The 18,477-nt window shown below is 41.7% G+C and overlaps 1 protein-coding gene across 4 annotated transcripts in view; it reads left to right on the top strand.

Moving 5' to 3' along the window:
- Positions 1-18,477, top strand: part of GRM3 (glutamate metabotropic receptor 3) — a 115,907-nt gene that overhangs the window by 85,449 nt on the left and 11,981 nt on the right. For all 4 annotated transcript variants that reach the window (XM_074573345.1, XM_074573348.1, XM_074573346.1 and 1 more), the window contains exon 4: positions 15,040-16,106. In XM_074573345.1, the coding sequence (XP_074429446.1) occupies positions 15,040-16,106 (1,067 nt within the window). The remainder of the gene's footprint in view (positions 1-15,039; positions 16,107-18,477) is intronic.

The following is an 18,477-nucleotide window of genomic DNA, read 5'->3' as shown; positions in this document are numbered from 1 at the left end:
GATGCTGAGTTTCCCAGTCCCACTGGTTTCTACCATGGGAGGACAACACAGGACATGCCATGGGGTTATATTATTATTCTTCATGCAGATTTACCTGTGAGAGGCATCCAAGCGTAAATGAAAAGATGTCACGTCTGCTTCTTTCTCCTTGTGACCCAGATGAACAAGACACAAGAGAAAAGAGTTTGGTTCAGGATTCCTACCCCTTACATTTTAGCATCTAATTTGGCTCTGAAAAGCCAATGGGAGGGCCAGGTTCTGCTCTATTGCCTCCTATGGAAGAGCACTTTAGCAGTTCCAGAAGTTATCTCAGTTTGTCTCACTCACATGCCGAGGTGCTACTTTAGGGGCTGAAAAAGGCAAGAGGCTGTGCTCAGAACATGACCACGGCAGTGTTAACAACGATGAGGACAAGGACATGAGGAGATTGCTTTGGGGCACACAGGGCCAGCATGACACTTTGGGAAAATAAATTACTCTTTTGAGGAATACGGGTGTGTCCTGGACTTCCAGTGAGTCCCAGAGAAAATGAAGTTTTCAAAAGGTGATGAAGAAAATTACAGAAAGTCACAAACCCAGTTGCCTAATCCCAAAGATGACTAAACACTACATTATATTTTACCAAACCTCTACTTTTGTTGGCAGCTAACAATTATACTAGAAAGGTAGAACTGAAAGCATAACCTGCAGAAAAGTATCTTTTCTCCTGAAATAACCTTAATATCACCACATTCCTGGAAGACATTTGCTTCACTCAATAGAGCACAGTGCAAAGGTATTCCCAGGCTAACGCTGACTAAATGGGATCTGGTACCAAACCAGTACAGCGGCATTAACATGACACTAACCTTCAGCCCAGCCTGGTGCTGCGAACGAGACATGGATCTTGGTCCGAATCCTACATCGCTCCCACGTAGCACATTTCCAGGCAAACCTGTCACAAGCTGACTGCTGTATTTGTACTTGATAAACTGCAGCCCAGATGAGCATCAGAATCTATTTCAGCTTTCTGCAAAGCCTGAACTACTCCTTTCAAGCTTGTCTCTGCCCATTTCTGACTCCCAGTGCAGAAAGAACCTGCTCGGTGACAGTCTTGTTTCTCTGTCTCAAAGGGAGAAAGGAACTCGACCCAATCTCAGAACACTCCTTGTGTAAATTTTTGCACTAACAGACATTTTTCCCAAATATTCACAACCTTTGTGTAAATGGTCTCATGAATCAAAAGCAGTACTTAGGGCAAAAGTTTCAGAGCAATGCCTGAGAGGATTTGCAGATCCTATCACAAATGTAACTTTCTTATTCATGCAAATGTTAGGGAGTATTTTTACCAAAAAAAAAAAAAAAAAAATTACCCAGGACAGTAGATCACACCTACCTTCTAAAAGATAACTCAAAAAGCAAGCAGCTCTGCACTGTCCTTGGGCAGAAACACCTTTTATGTATGAGTACTCTTCGCAAACTGACCTTCTACACAATTCCCATCAACCGCAAACTGGATGGACCTGGCAGACAAATGTGTTCTTTCATTTCCTCATCTGTTAGAACCACATTTTTAAACACCTCTAAAAGCATCTCAGAGAATGTCTGCTTTGGCATCACTGCAATATTTATGGCTATTTTGTTAGCAGATACAGAATATAATGTAAAAAAATATTTCATTGCTGTTATCTGGGTGAGTCATTTCCTTTTGTTTCCTCCTTCCTGCCATGAAAGTGTATTTTGTCTGAGGATATAACCAGCGAACACAAAGAATACTAAAATTCTTCAAGGCGGGGAGAAGAACACACATAGACATGCACAAGGGTATCAGAAGCAGAGAAATTTCTAACAAAAACGTCCACAGAATCCCAGCATGGCTCAGGCACAGGAGTGTCCTCTGATTTGCTTTCTCACCCCTTGCCCCAGCCGTGGAGCAGATCAACATCAACTCACCTGCTCACTATTGGGATGCACTAAGACAGAATGATGATATCTCCAAATATAAGTTCTTAAACTTAAGGCACGTAAATCATAAAATAATTACCAAGATATTTAAGTTGGCTTGTAGGGTCTCCACACCAAAACTCACCATCTCCTTAGTGCATGGGAAGAACAGCATAGAGCCAAAAGCAACGGTGATGGGAATGGTGGTTGCAAACACCCAGAAAACAGAAAGCAGAGGTTAATGTACCTCACACTCTGAAGGCTCCTGCCTCCTCAGTCTTGCATCGATCTTTCATCTCCGACAGTTTTGCTTCGCTTGTTACAAGCCCATCTTTCTACTTGCCAATATGTGAATCATCTCAACCCTTCTAGACTAATGGCACATACATATCTAGCACTTTTCCTACAGAAGAAATTCAAGAGTACTTCTGAAGGCTGAGAGACATGCACTTTCTAAATGTGTATGTGCAATTGCTCCTAAATTCAATATGGGTTTCATGCAGTACGTTTTTCTATTTGCTGCTATACACACATTCCAGACAATTAGATGAACAACAGAATAAGCTAATGCAGCAATTCCTTTGTATGTATGAAATATTTACCACTTCTGTGGCTGAAATATGTGGCTCAGCTAAGAAAACACTGTAGTTTTGGCCAGGGGAGGAGCTGTACTGTGATTAGTGGAAATAGGGAAACTATTAGTGTAGGAAAGCTGCGCAAAGCACAGCCTTGAACAAAGCCCTCACACAGAGTGTACGTGCCACAGAACTCCCGTGTGCCTCTGCAGCTGAGATCGTATGGACTTTCAGGGTGGACCACGATTCCTAATGGCTGCGTCTGACATCAGTTTGACTCCATGACTCAGTATCTTGGGCCACAACAACCCCATGCATTGCTACAGGCTTGGGGAAGTGTGGCTGGAGAGCTGCCTGGCGGAAGAGCACCTGGGGCTTCTAATTGACGAGCGGCTGAACATGAGCCAGCAGTGTGCCCAGGTGGCCAAGAGGGCCAATGGCATCCTGGCTTGTATTAGAAATAGTGGAAGGAGGGAGGTGATTGTCCCCCTGTACTCAGCACTGGTGAGGCCACACCTTGAGTATTGTGTCCAGTTCTGGGCACCTCCATCCGAGAGAGATATCGAGGTGCTGGAGCGAGTGCAGAGGAGGGCAACGAAGATGGTGAAGGGCCTGGAGAATAAATCTTATGAGGAGCGATTGAAGGAGCTGGGACTGTTTAGTTTGAGGAAGAGGAGGCTGAGGGGAGACCTCATCACTCTCTACAACTACTTGAAAGGACATTGTAGAGAGGTTAGTGCTGGTCTCTTCTCACAGGTAATTAGCGATAAAACAAGAGGGAATGGGTTCAAGCTGCAGCAGGGTAGGTTTAGGCTGGACATTAGGAAAAAATTCTTCCCAGAAAGAGTGGTCAGACACTGGAATAGGCTGCCCAGGGAGGTGGTGGAGTCACCATCCCTGGATGCGTTTAAGACTCGTTTAGATGTGGTGTTGGGGGATATGGTGTAAGGGAGAACTTTGTAGAGTGGAGATGATGGTTGGACTCGATGATCCCAAGGGTCTTTTCCAATCTAAATGATTCTATGATTCTATGATTCTATCAACCACACAGTCATACAGGAGGGTTGGATCAGAAAACACACACACAGGCATGCACACACACGCACACTTGCACACACATACACACATACTCACAAGAGCACTGTCTCATTGTTCTTCAAAATTTGAATTTAATTAACCCGATTCTGCAGTAAAAAATATTACTTGATGTATGTTTTTGCAAAAAAAAAACAAACAGCAAATCAAAAAGCGGCAATCTTTTTCTACCGACGGGGAGGGAGAAGCTCCCGGTGTTTAAATGCTGATGAGTTGCAGCATCCATAACCAGGGGACAGTCCCAGAATGATTCTTCTCTCAGTTTTCCCTTTGTTCCTTTTCTTGCAGGGGCTGTTACTGTCCTTGTGGCTTCTTGTTATCTCTTTAATCTTTTCACCGTCCGTAGGATGTTTTGCATAGACTGTATACATGTTCATCTTTCCATTGATTGTGCCCTAAAAACAATCTTCCCTTGTTGCCAAGGTTGAATTTCTGCAGTGATCAGTAGCAGTTTGTTTGTATGTAGCTCTGGAGCCTCAAGCATCTTCCTGAGCTTCTGCTACAGAACTCTCCCACTCTCTTCCTGTGGGAACACTTTCTCTGTGGCTCTTTGTCTTTTACAGTAGGTATTACATTTGCTACAAAACACTAGAAAATGCTTGATCATATGCAGAAGTGTATGGGATGGGTTTACTAGACTCTTTTAGTCTAAGCAGCAATGACATACTTGCCTGTAACAGCATAAGGTTGTACTCTTGAGGTCCCTTCCAAGTCTGTTCCTGTGGCATAAATAACTATACATCACGTGCCCCTACAAATAATTTTTACCTATAATTTCCCTGAAAGTAGAGTTTTCCTCTGGTATTTATCTATGGCCCTGATGGATGGAGCAGCTGATCACTGCTCCAAGATCTTGATGTCAGCTTGGTGGGACCGATCTCCACCAGACAGTGGCAAATAAGACACCGTATGAAGCTGCTATTGGGAACTGATAAAAATGCGCTGAAAAAGTTTGTTAAACTTTCTCTATTACGTTTGCACATCTATTTGAATAAATAGCTAATGGCTACTTAATGGTCCAATAACTGAAAGAATAAAAATCCCATCTTTAAAGGCTCTTTAGAGAAGAAAATACCTCAAGTCAGATGAAGGTTTGAGGCAGTGCTGTTAATGTCCTTTCTAGATCTCTGAAACACTTTATCAGGCTAAGCCTATCAATGTGTCTCTGCTTCCACCATTAAACAGGCAAATAAATCAACATTTCCTTTTTACATTTTCCCCCTGAGGTCCAGTGATTGCTGTTGCTGAACTGATTCAGTGGAGCAAAACATTAGCAAAAATGATTCTGTGCTCTCAGCTTTATCTTTTCTTCCTGAGAGCAGAAGAACTTGCAAGTGTTAATAGGACATGCAGCTTGCATGTTGTAGGATGATGCGCACCAATGAACGCTGACGGTGCTGCAAGAGGTGACGTGTTACCTTTGTAGCTGGTGTGTGATACACATGAATCACCTTAAAAGCCAGGAGTCCTTATCCTTTATCTCACCATCTTTTTGCTGAAATTTGTTGTGGTGGGTAGCCCACTTTCACCCCTAAATTGGCTGACTCAGCATTTTTTCATTCATGAGATATACTCTATTGAATACTGACTTCACCTGTCATCTTAGTAGATGTGCATTTCTAGCCATCACATTCTTACATGGAAATAAGTAAAAAGAAAATGCAGACTCAAACCTCTACATGAATCACAACTAATACATGTGGTGGGCCTTACTGAAAGCACTAGTTAGATGATTTCTCCATCAGTGGTGAAAATTCAAGCCAGCCAGCTTTCATATCCTCTTTGACATACCCATTTTTCTGACGGCAACTCGGTTTAGCCAGAGCCCACCCTTGGATGTGTCCATTTCTCTCCACCGACTACAGGAGCTCTTGAAGAAAACTACACTCCCAATGTAGACACCCTAATTAAGTTAAGATAAAGAAATATAGGCAACTTTTTCATGCACATATTACATTCACAAATTGTGTCTCACACCATAAGATATCTGAAACATTTACATTTCCAGCTGAACTCCAAGTCTTTGTCTTCCACTGACATCACTGGATACCAAGATGATTAGGGGACTGGAACACCTCTCTTATGAAGAAAGACTGAGGGATTTGGGTCTTTTTAGTCTGGAAAAAAGACGACTGAGGGGGGTCTTATCAACACTTATAAGTACTTAAAGGGTGGGTGTCAGGAGGATGGGGCCAGGCTCTCTTCAGTGGTGCCCAGTGACAGGACAAGAGGTAACGGGTGCAAACTTGAGCATAGGATGTTCCACCTAAACATGAGGAGGAACTTCTTTACCCTGAGGGTGGCAGAGCCCTGGCACAGGCTGCCCAGAGACGTGGTGGAGTCACTGTCTCTGGAGACATTCAAAACCTGCCTGGACGCGTTCCTGTGCAACCTGCTCTGGGTGAACCTGCTCTGGCAGGGGGTTGGACTAGATGATCTCCAGAGGTCCCTTCCAACACCTGTCATTCTGTGATTTTGTGATTCTGTGATTGTGTCAGATATGCCAAATACTATAACAGAGCTGCATAACATGTCTGAGCATAGAAGTTCCTATGTGTGTTTCACCATAGCGTTGTTTCTTTATTCCAGCTCTGAATCATCCTACAACTCCTTTTTTTCCACAAAAGGTTCAATAAATTTGAGCTTCAGTTAATTCAAAAAGATGCTCTCCTTAGAATTCACTACTTATGGTTTTATTTTCCTACTGAAAATACAATATCATTTTGCAAATTACCTCATTATTAGCAATTTGTAGGGTGATTGCTGAGCATTTTCAGTAGCTCTGTAACAAAAATAATAGCATAAAGTCATAAGATTTGTAGGAAGAGGCAATACCTTTATTAGACTGCCCACGTATCTGGAAAAAACAGAGAAGTTTTTGGCATAACATCTCTTTGCCGTATCTTGTCTTGCATCTTGATCAGACCTTGTGTTTCTAAACTATATAGTTTTAAAGAAATGAACAAAAAGCTCTCAGTAATCACTCTGCAAACGGATAGTAATGAGGCTGTTTGCAAAGTGAAATTGTGTTTCCAGCAGGCAATAAAAAAAAACAAAACTGATACAATGAACTCCAAGAAGAGCTGTTCCTTCACAAAACTGAAGGTCAAATTTATTGATCAATTTTTCTGATGACCTAATGAAGTGACCTTGTGCCTGAAAGCTTGTGCACTTCTTCCTTCCATAGATCAATCTAATAAAAAATATTGCCTTTCTTATGAGCTTGAAATTTCTTGAATCTTAGACCATCACAGCTACGCTATTACTACTAGTATTGCATTATAAGTAATTAAATATGTCAGCCTGCCTGATCTGGGAGTGTCTTCATATCAGGCCAATTAGGAAATAACAGCCAGAGGGTCTATTTCAAGGTTCATTTGGTTCTGATCTCTAAGGGCAAACTATCTAACTAAATTATTCAGAGCACTGTCTGGAAACACCTCTCTAATCCTCAAGTCCCCACAGAGGAGAGAATGTTTTAAGCAACTTCCTTTAATATCTTAATAACTGCATCTATTCATATTTCCTTCAGGCTGACAAAGAAGGACAAAAAATATTATTAGGTATTCAACACTTCCTTAGCCACCAGCTACTATACGCAATCTGGGGGTGGAATTAGCACATCGTGGAATGGTGCCTCCAAAAAGAGAAAGGTTCACGCCTTTGTGAAATAACTGAGTCACTAACTTACTTAGTCCCAAAGTGAATTTTAGCAAAATTAAAAGACAGCTTCAACCTCCTTCAGCTGCACCCCAGACACACTGAGAAGAGAGGAGTAAGGCACGGCACCGGTTCCCAGCACTGAGGCTAAATGAGAACGTCCCTCACCCAGAAGTCCAAATCGGACATGTCCTAACCAAAATCTCAAGCTCTGAAAGCAATTTTAATGTTCAGCAACCGGCAGATAGCTCACTAGGGAACTCATTTTTTTCTCAGACCAGAACACTTCAAGAGATACCAAAGGCCTGTCTGGAACTTATAGTTCAGGCTTCCAGGCTTTTGTGTTGTCACCCCAACAGTGGCCATAATTCTTCGTAATGGGATTGGGTTCCCCTTGCTTCTGTTTACAAAATAGCTAGTTGGCCTGAGGGAGGAGTTAGGTAGTTTAAAGTCATGGTTTAATTTCCTTTGTAATTGCAAGTTGATTGCTAGCATAAATTACCTTGTGTGCATTTTACCTCTTGTGCCAGCCATTTCCTAAAGTGGATAATCTTAAATTAAAAGAACGGTATCAATTGAAAAGCATTGCTATGTTGGAATCTCACAAATCATTCATATCAATTATCAGCCTAGAAGATTTATTAAAATAAGAAAAACACCTTGGATGCTTTTACATGAATGTTTGATTTATTTTAAAGTTGGACTAATGCAACCTTAACCAAAAAAGTTCAAGAAATTTTCTTCATTTCAGAGGATATGTTTTGTATTTTTAAGGAGAAATATAATGCCTGCAAAATATTTACATGCTTTCTGCCTTCCATGTCTCAAAATCGAAATCCCTTATGAAATGAGAAATTCCCTTTTTAATTCCTTAAATTTCCTTTTAGAAATAAGAGTGATTTCATAATTTCCTTGATGAAGGGAAAGGAAATACTTCCTTTCATATTTCCTTGATGTACCTTAGCATTTAGTTCATTCTCCCCGAATCCTAAAGGCCACACATATGCCCAAGGGCCACACGAGCAAGGGGACAACAGACACCTCAAAATGTAAAACACCATGCTCGGGGCAAGCGTTTCACAGGAAAGGCAGCTAGGGAGTTCTGCATTCAGGCACGATGAGAAGAATGGCAAGCTGAATGAATTCTTCTAGTCTTTTGGATCATACTTCGCTTACTTTGCCAGTGTCCACATGACTTTTCTCCTGGACTGTTCTCTGCAACGGCCTCCGCAGCAACCACAGCAGCCTGTGCAGACAGCTTGCAAGAGACACCCCTTCGCAGGTGCCTTGCAGAGAGCTTGTACAAGTTGCTGTCACTTGGCACTCCAGCTGTGAGCCTCTCTGTTCCAACCACCTGGGTGATATTCATCTCACCTCACTTCAGATACCTCTGTTGTGGACGTATCTTAGCTAGCCACTGCCGTTGTGGTCAGCAGAAAAAAGCCAGGTACAGTTCAGTTGAACGATCCTAGATACCTACTCTAAGGTGAACCCCAGAAACACCCATTCTTTTTTGTAGGACAGGAGTTCGGGATAACTAATTCATATGCAGATACCCCCTTTGATAGACCTTTGCAAGCGGGTATGGGGAAACATTGCTGTCTCTGAGTACTGCAAACCCTGGGTGGGGTCTATGACACATGTTAAAATCCCCTACAGCAAGTGAGTTCCTAACCTGAGAGGAGCCACAGAGCTGAATGGAAAATCTGTACATATAGATAGGAAAATTACATTTGTAGAAGATTAATCAGGGGTGGTTGTAGTCAGGTGTGACCCTGTGCCTCTCTCACAAAATGGCCTTACACCACTCAAGATTCTACACATTTACATGTTCCAGACCAACACCTCTTGCCCGAGCTGTTTTCAAGTAAAGCTGAGCCTAGGGTTATGGCATTCACAGGTTTGTGCATGTTTCTTGAATAAGAAGCAGTAAAACTGCATATGACCCAAACACATCCAGAAGCGGCGGTGCAGAGCTTAACAGTGACTACTTGTCTCTGTGAAAACTGACATTTTAAGCTCATTCATTATTTATTAATTGTGGAGAGGTACAATCTAGTGAAACTTCACTCTGAGCATTCCCTATACTAACTTTTAAATTGCCAAATTTCAGTGTCCCTTCTGACAACCAGGTGTGAAACCAGCTGCGTTATGCTGTGATAAAAAGAAGAGTGGGTGCATCAGGTCTGCATTACTCAGTCTGAATGTTCAGCCAAGCAGAAATAAGTCACTTTGACCTCAACAAACCATATCTAGCTAAAAATAAAATAAAATGAAAAGATATATGCATTCTCAGGGTCCCCTGTGATGCTTTTCCAGATAAGGCACCATACATGCAGATTAGCCCGTTGGACAAACACAGCATATCCTGTTGTTATATTATTATCAAAGCTCTTCCTTACAGTGCTTTAATAAGGCATTGCCCAGGACATGTAACAGGAAGGAGTAGGGGGCATTTAAAAAACTATATTTTTTTCCATTACATAAACAAATGTCTTGTTTTTCAGTCTTAAATCAGAAGTTCAGAGTTTTTGCAGCACCATCTAGTGAGACTAAAGAGGTTTTACTCAACTATTCAGAAATGCCAGGCTGTTCCCTCTTTATACTTGCATTTCTTTTTAATCATGATCTCCTTATAGTCTATTGGCTGAAAGTCTTTGGGGCCAACAAGCTGTTGAAGAAGGTGCCTTTGGTGCACACAATAGTCCTTTTTACGTTTCTTTCTGAACAGCATGAAATCCCACAGCTTTGCAAACTGCCGAGCTGAAGAACTGCAGAGCTTTCATCAAGCCTTGTTATTAATGAATTGCCTCCTAGCTAGTGAGCTGTGCCTCTGATCTGTACCTTGTTTTGAAAGAATACACTCTGCAAGCAAAGAACAGATGTTTTACTGGATACGAAGCATGTTCTCAGATGTAGGCATACCTGTCATCGTTCCTACCAGGAACTGTTGCTGATGATACTTCCTATAAGACAACATCTATACACTCATCTCTGTGCCAGACACATGCAAGACTCTGTATGCAAAATACCCTTCCTGGCCCAAAGATGTTGCTGGCAAACAAAACTCAGCCTGATTCCAAGCCAGTTAAGATGACGCTCATCTTTTCCTAGGCTGCTCCACCTCTTAAAAATTTTCCTGTGCCTAATTAGGATTAAAAATGCTTTGTTTTCTTCTGCTCATTCCTGGTTAAAAAATCCTGGAGTACTTTCACCCAACAGAGGCAATGTGCAGAATCAGAAGGTTTTCAAAAAATATTTCCCTTACCACCTCTCAAAATAATATTTTTGACCAATAAGAAAACAAACCCCCTTCTCCAGCACTTTTTTTCTTAATTCTTTCCTGTCACGAAGAACCATACATCACTGACACACAAAATACTAAAGATTTCCAAATGAGAGCAACTCATCTGCTTCTTACAGCACATGAGCACATACTAGTAAGTTATGTGATGGCTGGAAAAGATGATTCCACTGTAGGAAGATGGAAATAAAATTACATAATTCACTGTATAAAATTTATGACAGTATTTTATGTTCTTATTGATATCTCCTACTAAAACAGTCATAAAACTGTGCATTTGTAGAACCATAGAATCACAGAATGGTTTGGGTTGGAAGAGACCTTAAAGATCATCTAGTTCCACCCCCTTGCCATGGGCAGGGACACCTCCCACTAGACCAGGCTCCTCAAAGCCCCATCCAGCCTGGCCTTGAACACCTCCAGGGATGGGGCAGCCACAGCTTCCCTGGGCAACCTGGGCCAGTGTCTCACCACCCTCACAGTAAAGAATTTTTGCCTAATATCTCATCTAAATCTCCCTTCTTTCAGTTTGAAACTGTTACCCCTCATGCTATCACTACACTCCCTGATCAAGAGTCCCTCCCCAGCTCTCCTCTCTTATCTGAAGCTGAAGGAATTTGTCCTCCACTTACACAATGGCATCTTCTCCTCCAATAGGATTCCTTCAGTGAGCTGACAGAGGTGGGCTGCCGGCACCATGGCTCCATAGGTTTCTCTCTTCTGCACTCTGTGTACCTGAGTGTTTCTCCTGTTCTCATAAATGTCACTGCTGCTGCATCTTCGTTGCTGAACTGCTGCAAGCTGGAGGACAAAGCATCTCTGGTTTATCTTTCAGTCACTTTTAATTATCCTTTCTTTTCCTTGATAACTTCTTTTATAGAATTTCTCTTTGATAACTGCTTTGCATAAGGATAATTCACTTCATGAATCATAGAATTCATTAGGTTGGAAAAGACCTTTAAGATCATCAAGTCCAACAGTTAACCTAGCATTGCCAAGGTACTACTAAACCATGTCCCTCAGCACCACATCGAATCATAGAATCTGTTGCGTTGGAAGGGACCTTTAAAGGTCATCTAGTCCAACCCCTCTGCAGTAAGCAGGGACTAGATCGCATCTACCCGTCTTTTAATTACCTCCAGGGATGGCGACTCAAACACTTCCCTGGGCAGCCTGTTCCAATGCTTGACAACCCTTTCGGTGAAGAAGTTTTTCCTAATATCCAATCTAAACCTCCCCTGGTGCAACTTGAGGCGCTACTTCCTCTTGTCCTATCACCTGTTACTTGGGAGAAGAGCACAACCCCCACCTCACTATCCCCTCCTTTCAGGGAGTTGTAGAGAGCGATAAGGTCTCCCCTCAGCCTCCTTTTCTCCAGGCTGAACAACCTCAGCTCCCTCAGCCACTCCTCATAAGACTTGTGCTTCAGACCCTGCACCAGCTCCATGCAAGGGGAGGAGAAGATTCAAAGAGACTGCTCACAGGAGACAAAGTTTGTGTTGTGATTCAGATAGCCTCTTTGCTAACAGCATGGGTAGACCCAGTGAGTCTTGTCTCCCATCTCCCAAGGAACAAATCCAAAACAGCTTAGCTGCAACTCTGAAAAAGACCTGCCAGAAATACCTGTTATGAAGATTGTAGGTTCACTCTCAAAGCTGAAATTCAACTACAAAAAAATTCCCAGACTGGCTTATGACATGTCCTGACATCATCTCAGCGAAAATCATCCACCAATATGCAAAAATTATTCTTTTTATTCTAGAACATAAAGTCCTATTTTCTTATGTTATTACATTCCTGCCTATAAGCATCTTATTTTTATGATTATTATTAGATCATATTTTCTAAAAACATGAGTTTTTGGAAGTGGTTCTACAGGATCTAGAATATGTTGATAAATATCTGTTAAAATACCTTAGTGATTTTCTATGTAATCAGTGAATATATTAATTGCTGCCACCCAGTGGGCTCATTTGTAGGCTTTGGCTCGCCATACTATAATTTGATACATCATTGTTTGGTTAAATGATTTCACCCTCTCTATCTGAAGGAGTGTGATTTATTTTCCTCTGTCCGTAGCCACTGAAAATGAATGTTTCAAGCTACAAGCTGTGGTTGACTTAAAACATACCATCCCACAAAAACCTTTTCTTCATATTTTTAGTGTGAGAACAGCCCGTGGAAGGCAGCGTACACACAAGATTCAAGCTAAACTACACGTGAGATTACTTGCTTTGCGTTCTGGACCTGCCTCCAAATCCCAAGGCAAATACTTTGCGCTATTTAAATGATAAATATCCTATCCGAACTAAGAAGTTGTTAAAGATGTTACAGAGGGGGAACTCTTTCCCAAAAAGTGCTGGTGTTTCTGACCCTTCACATCACTTGCACTGGGGTAATCACACGCTTGAAGTTATGCCCTTGGCAGAAGATAAGCCATGCAACCAGTTTGTGGTTTGTCTTGCTTACCTGCAGCTCCACCGGTGCCGGTAGAAGTCACAGGCTCCCAGCACAGCTCAGGAGCTGGCCTGTATAACACTGGCGTGAAAAAATTGGCTCTTCAAAATGGGCTGCTGTGTTAACAGCTTCTACAATCTGCATAGGTGTTATGAATAATGAAATAAGACACTGGCAATGACAACACATTATTGAAGCGCTGTTAAGTAAGTGCTGCATTATGATTTCATTTTAACGCCGCTCCTGGATGAGAGAGCTTGCACGCCTGTGTGCGAGGAGGAGGAGGGAGAAAAGGGAAGCTGCTTAATATTCTTCTCGTTGACCTATATTCTGAACTTAGCTACCTGTTTAATTTAAAGCATGTTATTTCCAGGAGGACTGGCCATTTGAGGGAGTGTTATGCTGCCCTTAATTTTTGTGCACTCAGAGGTCTTGTGGGGCTAGGCAGTGGTGCAACTAGATGCCAACAGTGAAGAAAAAGAAAATAATCCTTTTACACATTCCTGAATTACCCAGACCTAGTCTGTAAAGCTGCAAACCAGGGCTGTCCACTACTGTAGATGACACAGGTGAGGTGGTAAAGCACAGGAGAGGGCAGGGATAAGAACAGGCAGAGTCTTGGCTCAAACCCAGAAGGGACTATAGCTGGGCATAAATTATCTTCCAACCTTGCCTTAAGATAAGAAGAAAGTTGGGAAAGAAATACACTGCAAGTCCAACACCTTGGGAGGTGCAGGTTATGCATCAACCCCCCAATCAGGGCTTTTGTGACAAAAATCACTGTCGCTTTTACTGACCTTGGTGGGAGTACTGCAAAATAAGGTAACGCTCTGCAGGGATAACAGTGAAAGAGTTTAGCCTCAGTGCTTTATAGAAGCTAAATAAATTTACTGCAAGAAATTCAAAGTATCTGGAGGTTGAAGTGGAAGAAGATATTACATCCTTATATGATATTGCTCATGCTCAAGCACAGGATGGGCACAGATGAGGGGAAAAAAGATTTATTCCAGCAGTGACAGTGGAACCACTTCTGTAACCAAAGACACTGGGGAACGAAATCACCTTTATTGCTCATCAATGGAAAAAAAACAAAACAAAACAAAACACTTTTGCTTCCTGCCTATAAAGCTGTTCACCTTTGATGCTACAGAAAACGACCAATAAATCACATGGTAAATGCAATTTCCTCCTACATTTTTAATATTTCTTCATTCCCTGCATGAGTCTCAGCTGGAGGAAAAAACAAAAACTCTCCAGAGCTTACCAGTTGGAAGTGTTACAAAATTGATTTCACAGAAGATCACAGATTCAGTTTGGTTTTTTTGGCTATTCCCCAAACAAGATATAGGACCAAAGCAGCACATGCTGGGAACCTCAGACCAGACAAGAAATATCAGAAACTGATAAAACTGAAACAAAATAGAAGGGATTCAAAATTTCCTGCAACACAGGGAGAAGCGAAAAAGACATAGTAAGAAATTGTTGAGGACTTCATAGTTACTTGTCCATCATCCTCTAAATGAATCTTCTATTCAACTGCATTCCAGACTGTTGGCCTCAAAATTGATGTTTATTAATCTGACCATTTAAATTTCCTTATATCATGACAGCTAAATTTCACCAAATAATGCTGAGTCTCAGTTAAAAGCAAATATCTTTCTTTTAAGAGAAAATGTGAAAGGTAGCAGTTGTGAATACAGGGGAAAGTAATTGGAAAATTCATTTGTATCCAGGGCAAAAAAAGTAAGGACATTGGTAATCTAACGTAGTTCTCCACATTCACAAATATTTCTCATACTGTAAAGTGAAATAGAGTTCTACTATGTTAGTTCTTTTCTGCTTCCAAGCTCAAACAAGGCAAAAACATTTCAAAACGAGACAGATACAGACCTCTCGACTTGACTTACCTGTTGGCACTTGAATGGGTTTCTGTAAGCTGTCAGGTGTCTGTGCTTGCCAAAATGGTGAGAAAAGTCGTCTTCTGTGTTGAAAATAACATTCTCTATTTCTTTTTTTTTCTCTCAGCTCCATTCAACCCTCCCAATTCAGCCGACAGTATGGTCAAATTTGATGCCTATGGAGATGGGATAGGACGATACAACGTGTTCAATTTCCAGTACACTGGAGGCAGATATTCCTATGTGAAGGTTGGTCACTGGGCAGAAACCTTGTCACTTGAGGTAGACTCTATCCACTGGTCCAGGAGCTCTGTCCCTGTCTCGCAGTGCAGTGACCCCTGTGCTCCTAACGAGATGAAGAATATGCAACCTGGAGATGTCTGCTGTTGGATTTGTATTCCCTGTGAAACCTACGAGTACCTGGCTGATGAATTTACCTGTGCGGACTGTGGGCCTGGAAAATGGCCCACGGCTGACCTGACTGGCTGTTACGACCTTCCCGAAGACTACATCAAGTGGGAAGATGCTTGGGCAATAGGTCCTGTTACGATTGCATGCCTGGGCTTTATTTGTACTTTTATGGTCATTGCAGTGTTCATCAAGCACAACAATACCCCCCTGGTCAAAGCCTCTGGCCGTGAACTGTGCTACATATTGCTCTTTGGGGTCTTCCTGTCTTACAGCATGACTTTCTTCTTCATAGCCAAGCCTTCTCCAGCTATCTGCACTCTGCGTCGTTTGGGGCTAGGAAGTTCCTTTGCTGTCTGCTACTCTGCCCTTCTGACAAAAACAAACTGCATAGCCAGGATATTTGATGGTGTAAAGAACGGTGCTCAAAGGCCTAAGTTCATCAGCCCCAGCTCTCAGGTCTTCATCTGCCTGAGTCTCATTTTGGTACAGATTGTGGTGGTGTCCGTGTGGCTTATCTTGGAGGCCCCTGGCACCAGGCGGTACACTCTTCCTGAGAAGAGAGAGACTGTCATATTGAAATGCAATGTCAAAGATTCCAGTATGTTAATCTCCTTAACATATGATGTAATCCTCGTAGTCTTATGCACTGTATATGCCTTCAAAACAAGGAAATGTCCAGAGAACTTCAACGAAGCCAAGTTTATCGGTTTCACAATGTACACAACGTGCATCATTTGGCTGGCCTTTCTCCCCATATTTTATGTGACATCCAGTGACTACAGAGTAAGTCTTTGGATATCTGTTTCCATAAATCATGTGCATCACGTTAAAGGACCGTGTCGTCATTCACTAAAAGCTTCCTTCACTCCTCTTGTTCCCTGGATCCCTTGCAAACAAGCTCTGCCTCAATGCTAACATCTACCTAAGCATATTACCAAATTTTAGCTTATTTCTAAGAAAGCTGGTCTCCTTTCAAGCCGTGCACGTAGGGTTAGAGGTGGCAGGAATTAGTACTATCAGTCTGACTGTAACAGAGGCATAGAGTATGGATTAAATATTCATACTGGTACATCAGTATGTGAAGTCGTAGTCCCTAAGAGAAAAATCTAGGAGATCGTGAGTTAGAATGAGTCATAATGAGTGGAGGTGGGCCTTAAATTAAAAACTGAACTAACTACTCTCCTTCTGCAAAAGAATCTGCCATTCAAATACGGTATATTCTTTCAATGAAAAAAGATAAAGAAAGACTTGCAAAATTTTCTATTGAAAAGGATTTTTTTTTAAGAAAAGAATCTAACAAAGGTTATGCTTGAATATAGAACTTTTTATTCTTTCTGCACTTTGTAGGAGATAAAACACATATCTCACTGAGCAGAAAATATTGGTCAGCCTTCACCAACAAACTTAAAAAACATTAAATTGCTTAAATTGTCACATAGTGTTGCAAAGCTTCAAGTTCAATAAAATTGTATTTTTGGACAGAAGGAAATTGTCTCAGAAAAAAGATTCAGATCTGCTCCCCTGGAAATCTCACAGTTATTATGATGTGAGAAGTGACTGCTGGAGCTGGCCCTTACAGCGGTTTGCAGTGAATTAATTCAACTTTCTGCCCAGAAGAAAGGTAGATTAGTTTAGGGCTGTATTATTACCAGTAGTATGTACATGAAATAGCATGTAAACCTGTGGAGCTAATAATGTCACTAAACATACTTTTGGTGTGACCACCCTGGACAGTATATTTAGTATTATTTTTCTCATCTTAGGAAAAGTACAGAAAACCTCAAGAAAACAGGGATACATAACAAACGACGCAGAGTGACAGTAAAAGAGCTAAATATATTTAGTCTAGACAAGAGTAAACCCAGGGAGACGTGATCACAGACTATAAATAATTTCGAGGCAACAAAAAGAGAGAAAGGGATTATTCAGTCTCAGGAGAAGTTAGAATGGCGAGTAATGGATTGAAGGTAATGAAGGGAAAGTTTAAGACAGGCACTGGGGAACAGCTCCGGACACCCAAAGCAATCAGGAAGATAGACATAGAAGGAGGGTAATATCAGTGCAGACAGTCACGTGAGCGGGCAGCACAGACACTAATGGTCAAGAGGAGAATGACTTGATTGCTCAAGCAGAATTTTTCAGCCTTATGGCCTGAGTGGGATTTTCAGAAGCAACCATAGGCATTTAATTTAAATACATAAGCCAACTGCAGTCCTACCAAATTGACAGAAAATGCTTTTGACACCTTATTTGATGCTTTCATGACATGTCAGGAGCTCTTTGAAAACCCCACCCTAGATGTTTAAACTTCTGGGGTTCCTTTGAAAAGCCCATCTTTAATTTCCATGCAGTGTTACATGTTGACTCTGAAGCAACCTGTGCGGTACCAATGTAGACAAATACTGGTGGTATCACCAATAAACAACCTTAGAAACAGAATAGTGACAACAAAAAAAAATAAATGATGACTGGCTTGAGATTTTGATATCAGGCAAAACCATTGCTTAGGATTCATTCTTCTGAAAAAAAAAATGAGAGCTCCTGGAAATGTATCCAGAGATTTTGGTATTGACCTCACTGTAGTATTTAAAAAACAAACAAACAAACAAAGTAGTTGAACATCATATTCCCTACCAATACTGAAGCAGAAATGTCCCTGTATGAACCCTGTATGGCAGGTGCCAGATATGCTGGGTGGCGTAGTACTGTGTGTCTTACAGATTCACCCACCAAATAATCCTGCTATTTGGCTAAGGCCTTGCCTGCTCTGGGGAGGGTTGGTGCTACATCTATGCCTCCTGTACATACATGGGTTTTTTTTCTACTAGGCTAAGCTTGCTTATATTGGCACGACTACTCTCTTCTCCCTGAATGGAATAAATTTTAGCAGCAAAAGGAATTCTGGGGGAAGAATGATTCAATCATGAGGTCAGCTGCAGGATTTTTCCATACACAACATGTCTTCACATAATCACAGAGGTTGTAAGAGACCTCTGGGGACTGTCTAGTCCAACCTCCCCTGCGCAAAGCAGGCTCACCTACAGCAGGTCACTCAGGACTGCGTCCAGTCAGGTTTTGAATATTTCCAAGGATGGAAACTCCACAACTTCTGTGGGCAACCTGTACCAGTGTTTGACCGTCTTCATAGCTTTCT

Source organism: Larus michahellis, chromosome 1, assembly GCF_964199755.1.
Source record: "Larus michahellis chromosome 1, bLarMic1.1, whole genome shotgun sequence".
In the NCBI taxonomy this organism is placed as follows: Eukaryota; Metazoa; Chordata; class Aves; order Charadriiformes; family Laridae; genus Larus; species Larus michahellis.
The sequence above is the reverse complement of the archived record's forward strand: the minus strand, read 5'-3'. Positions and strand labels throughout refer to the sequence as shown.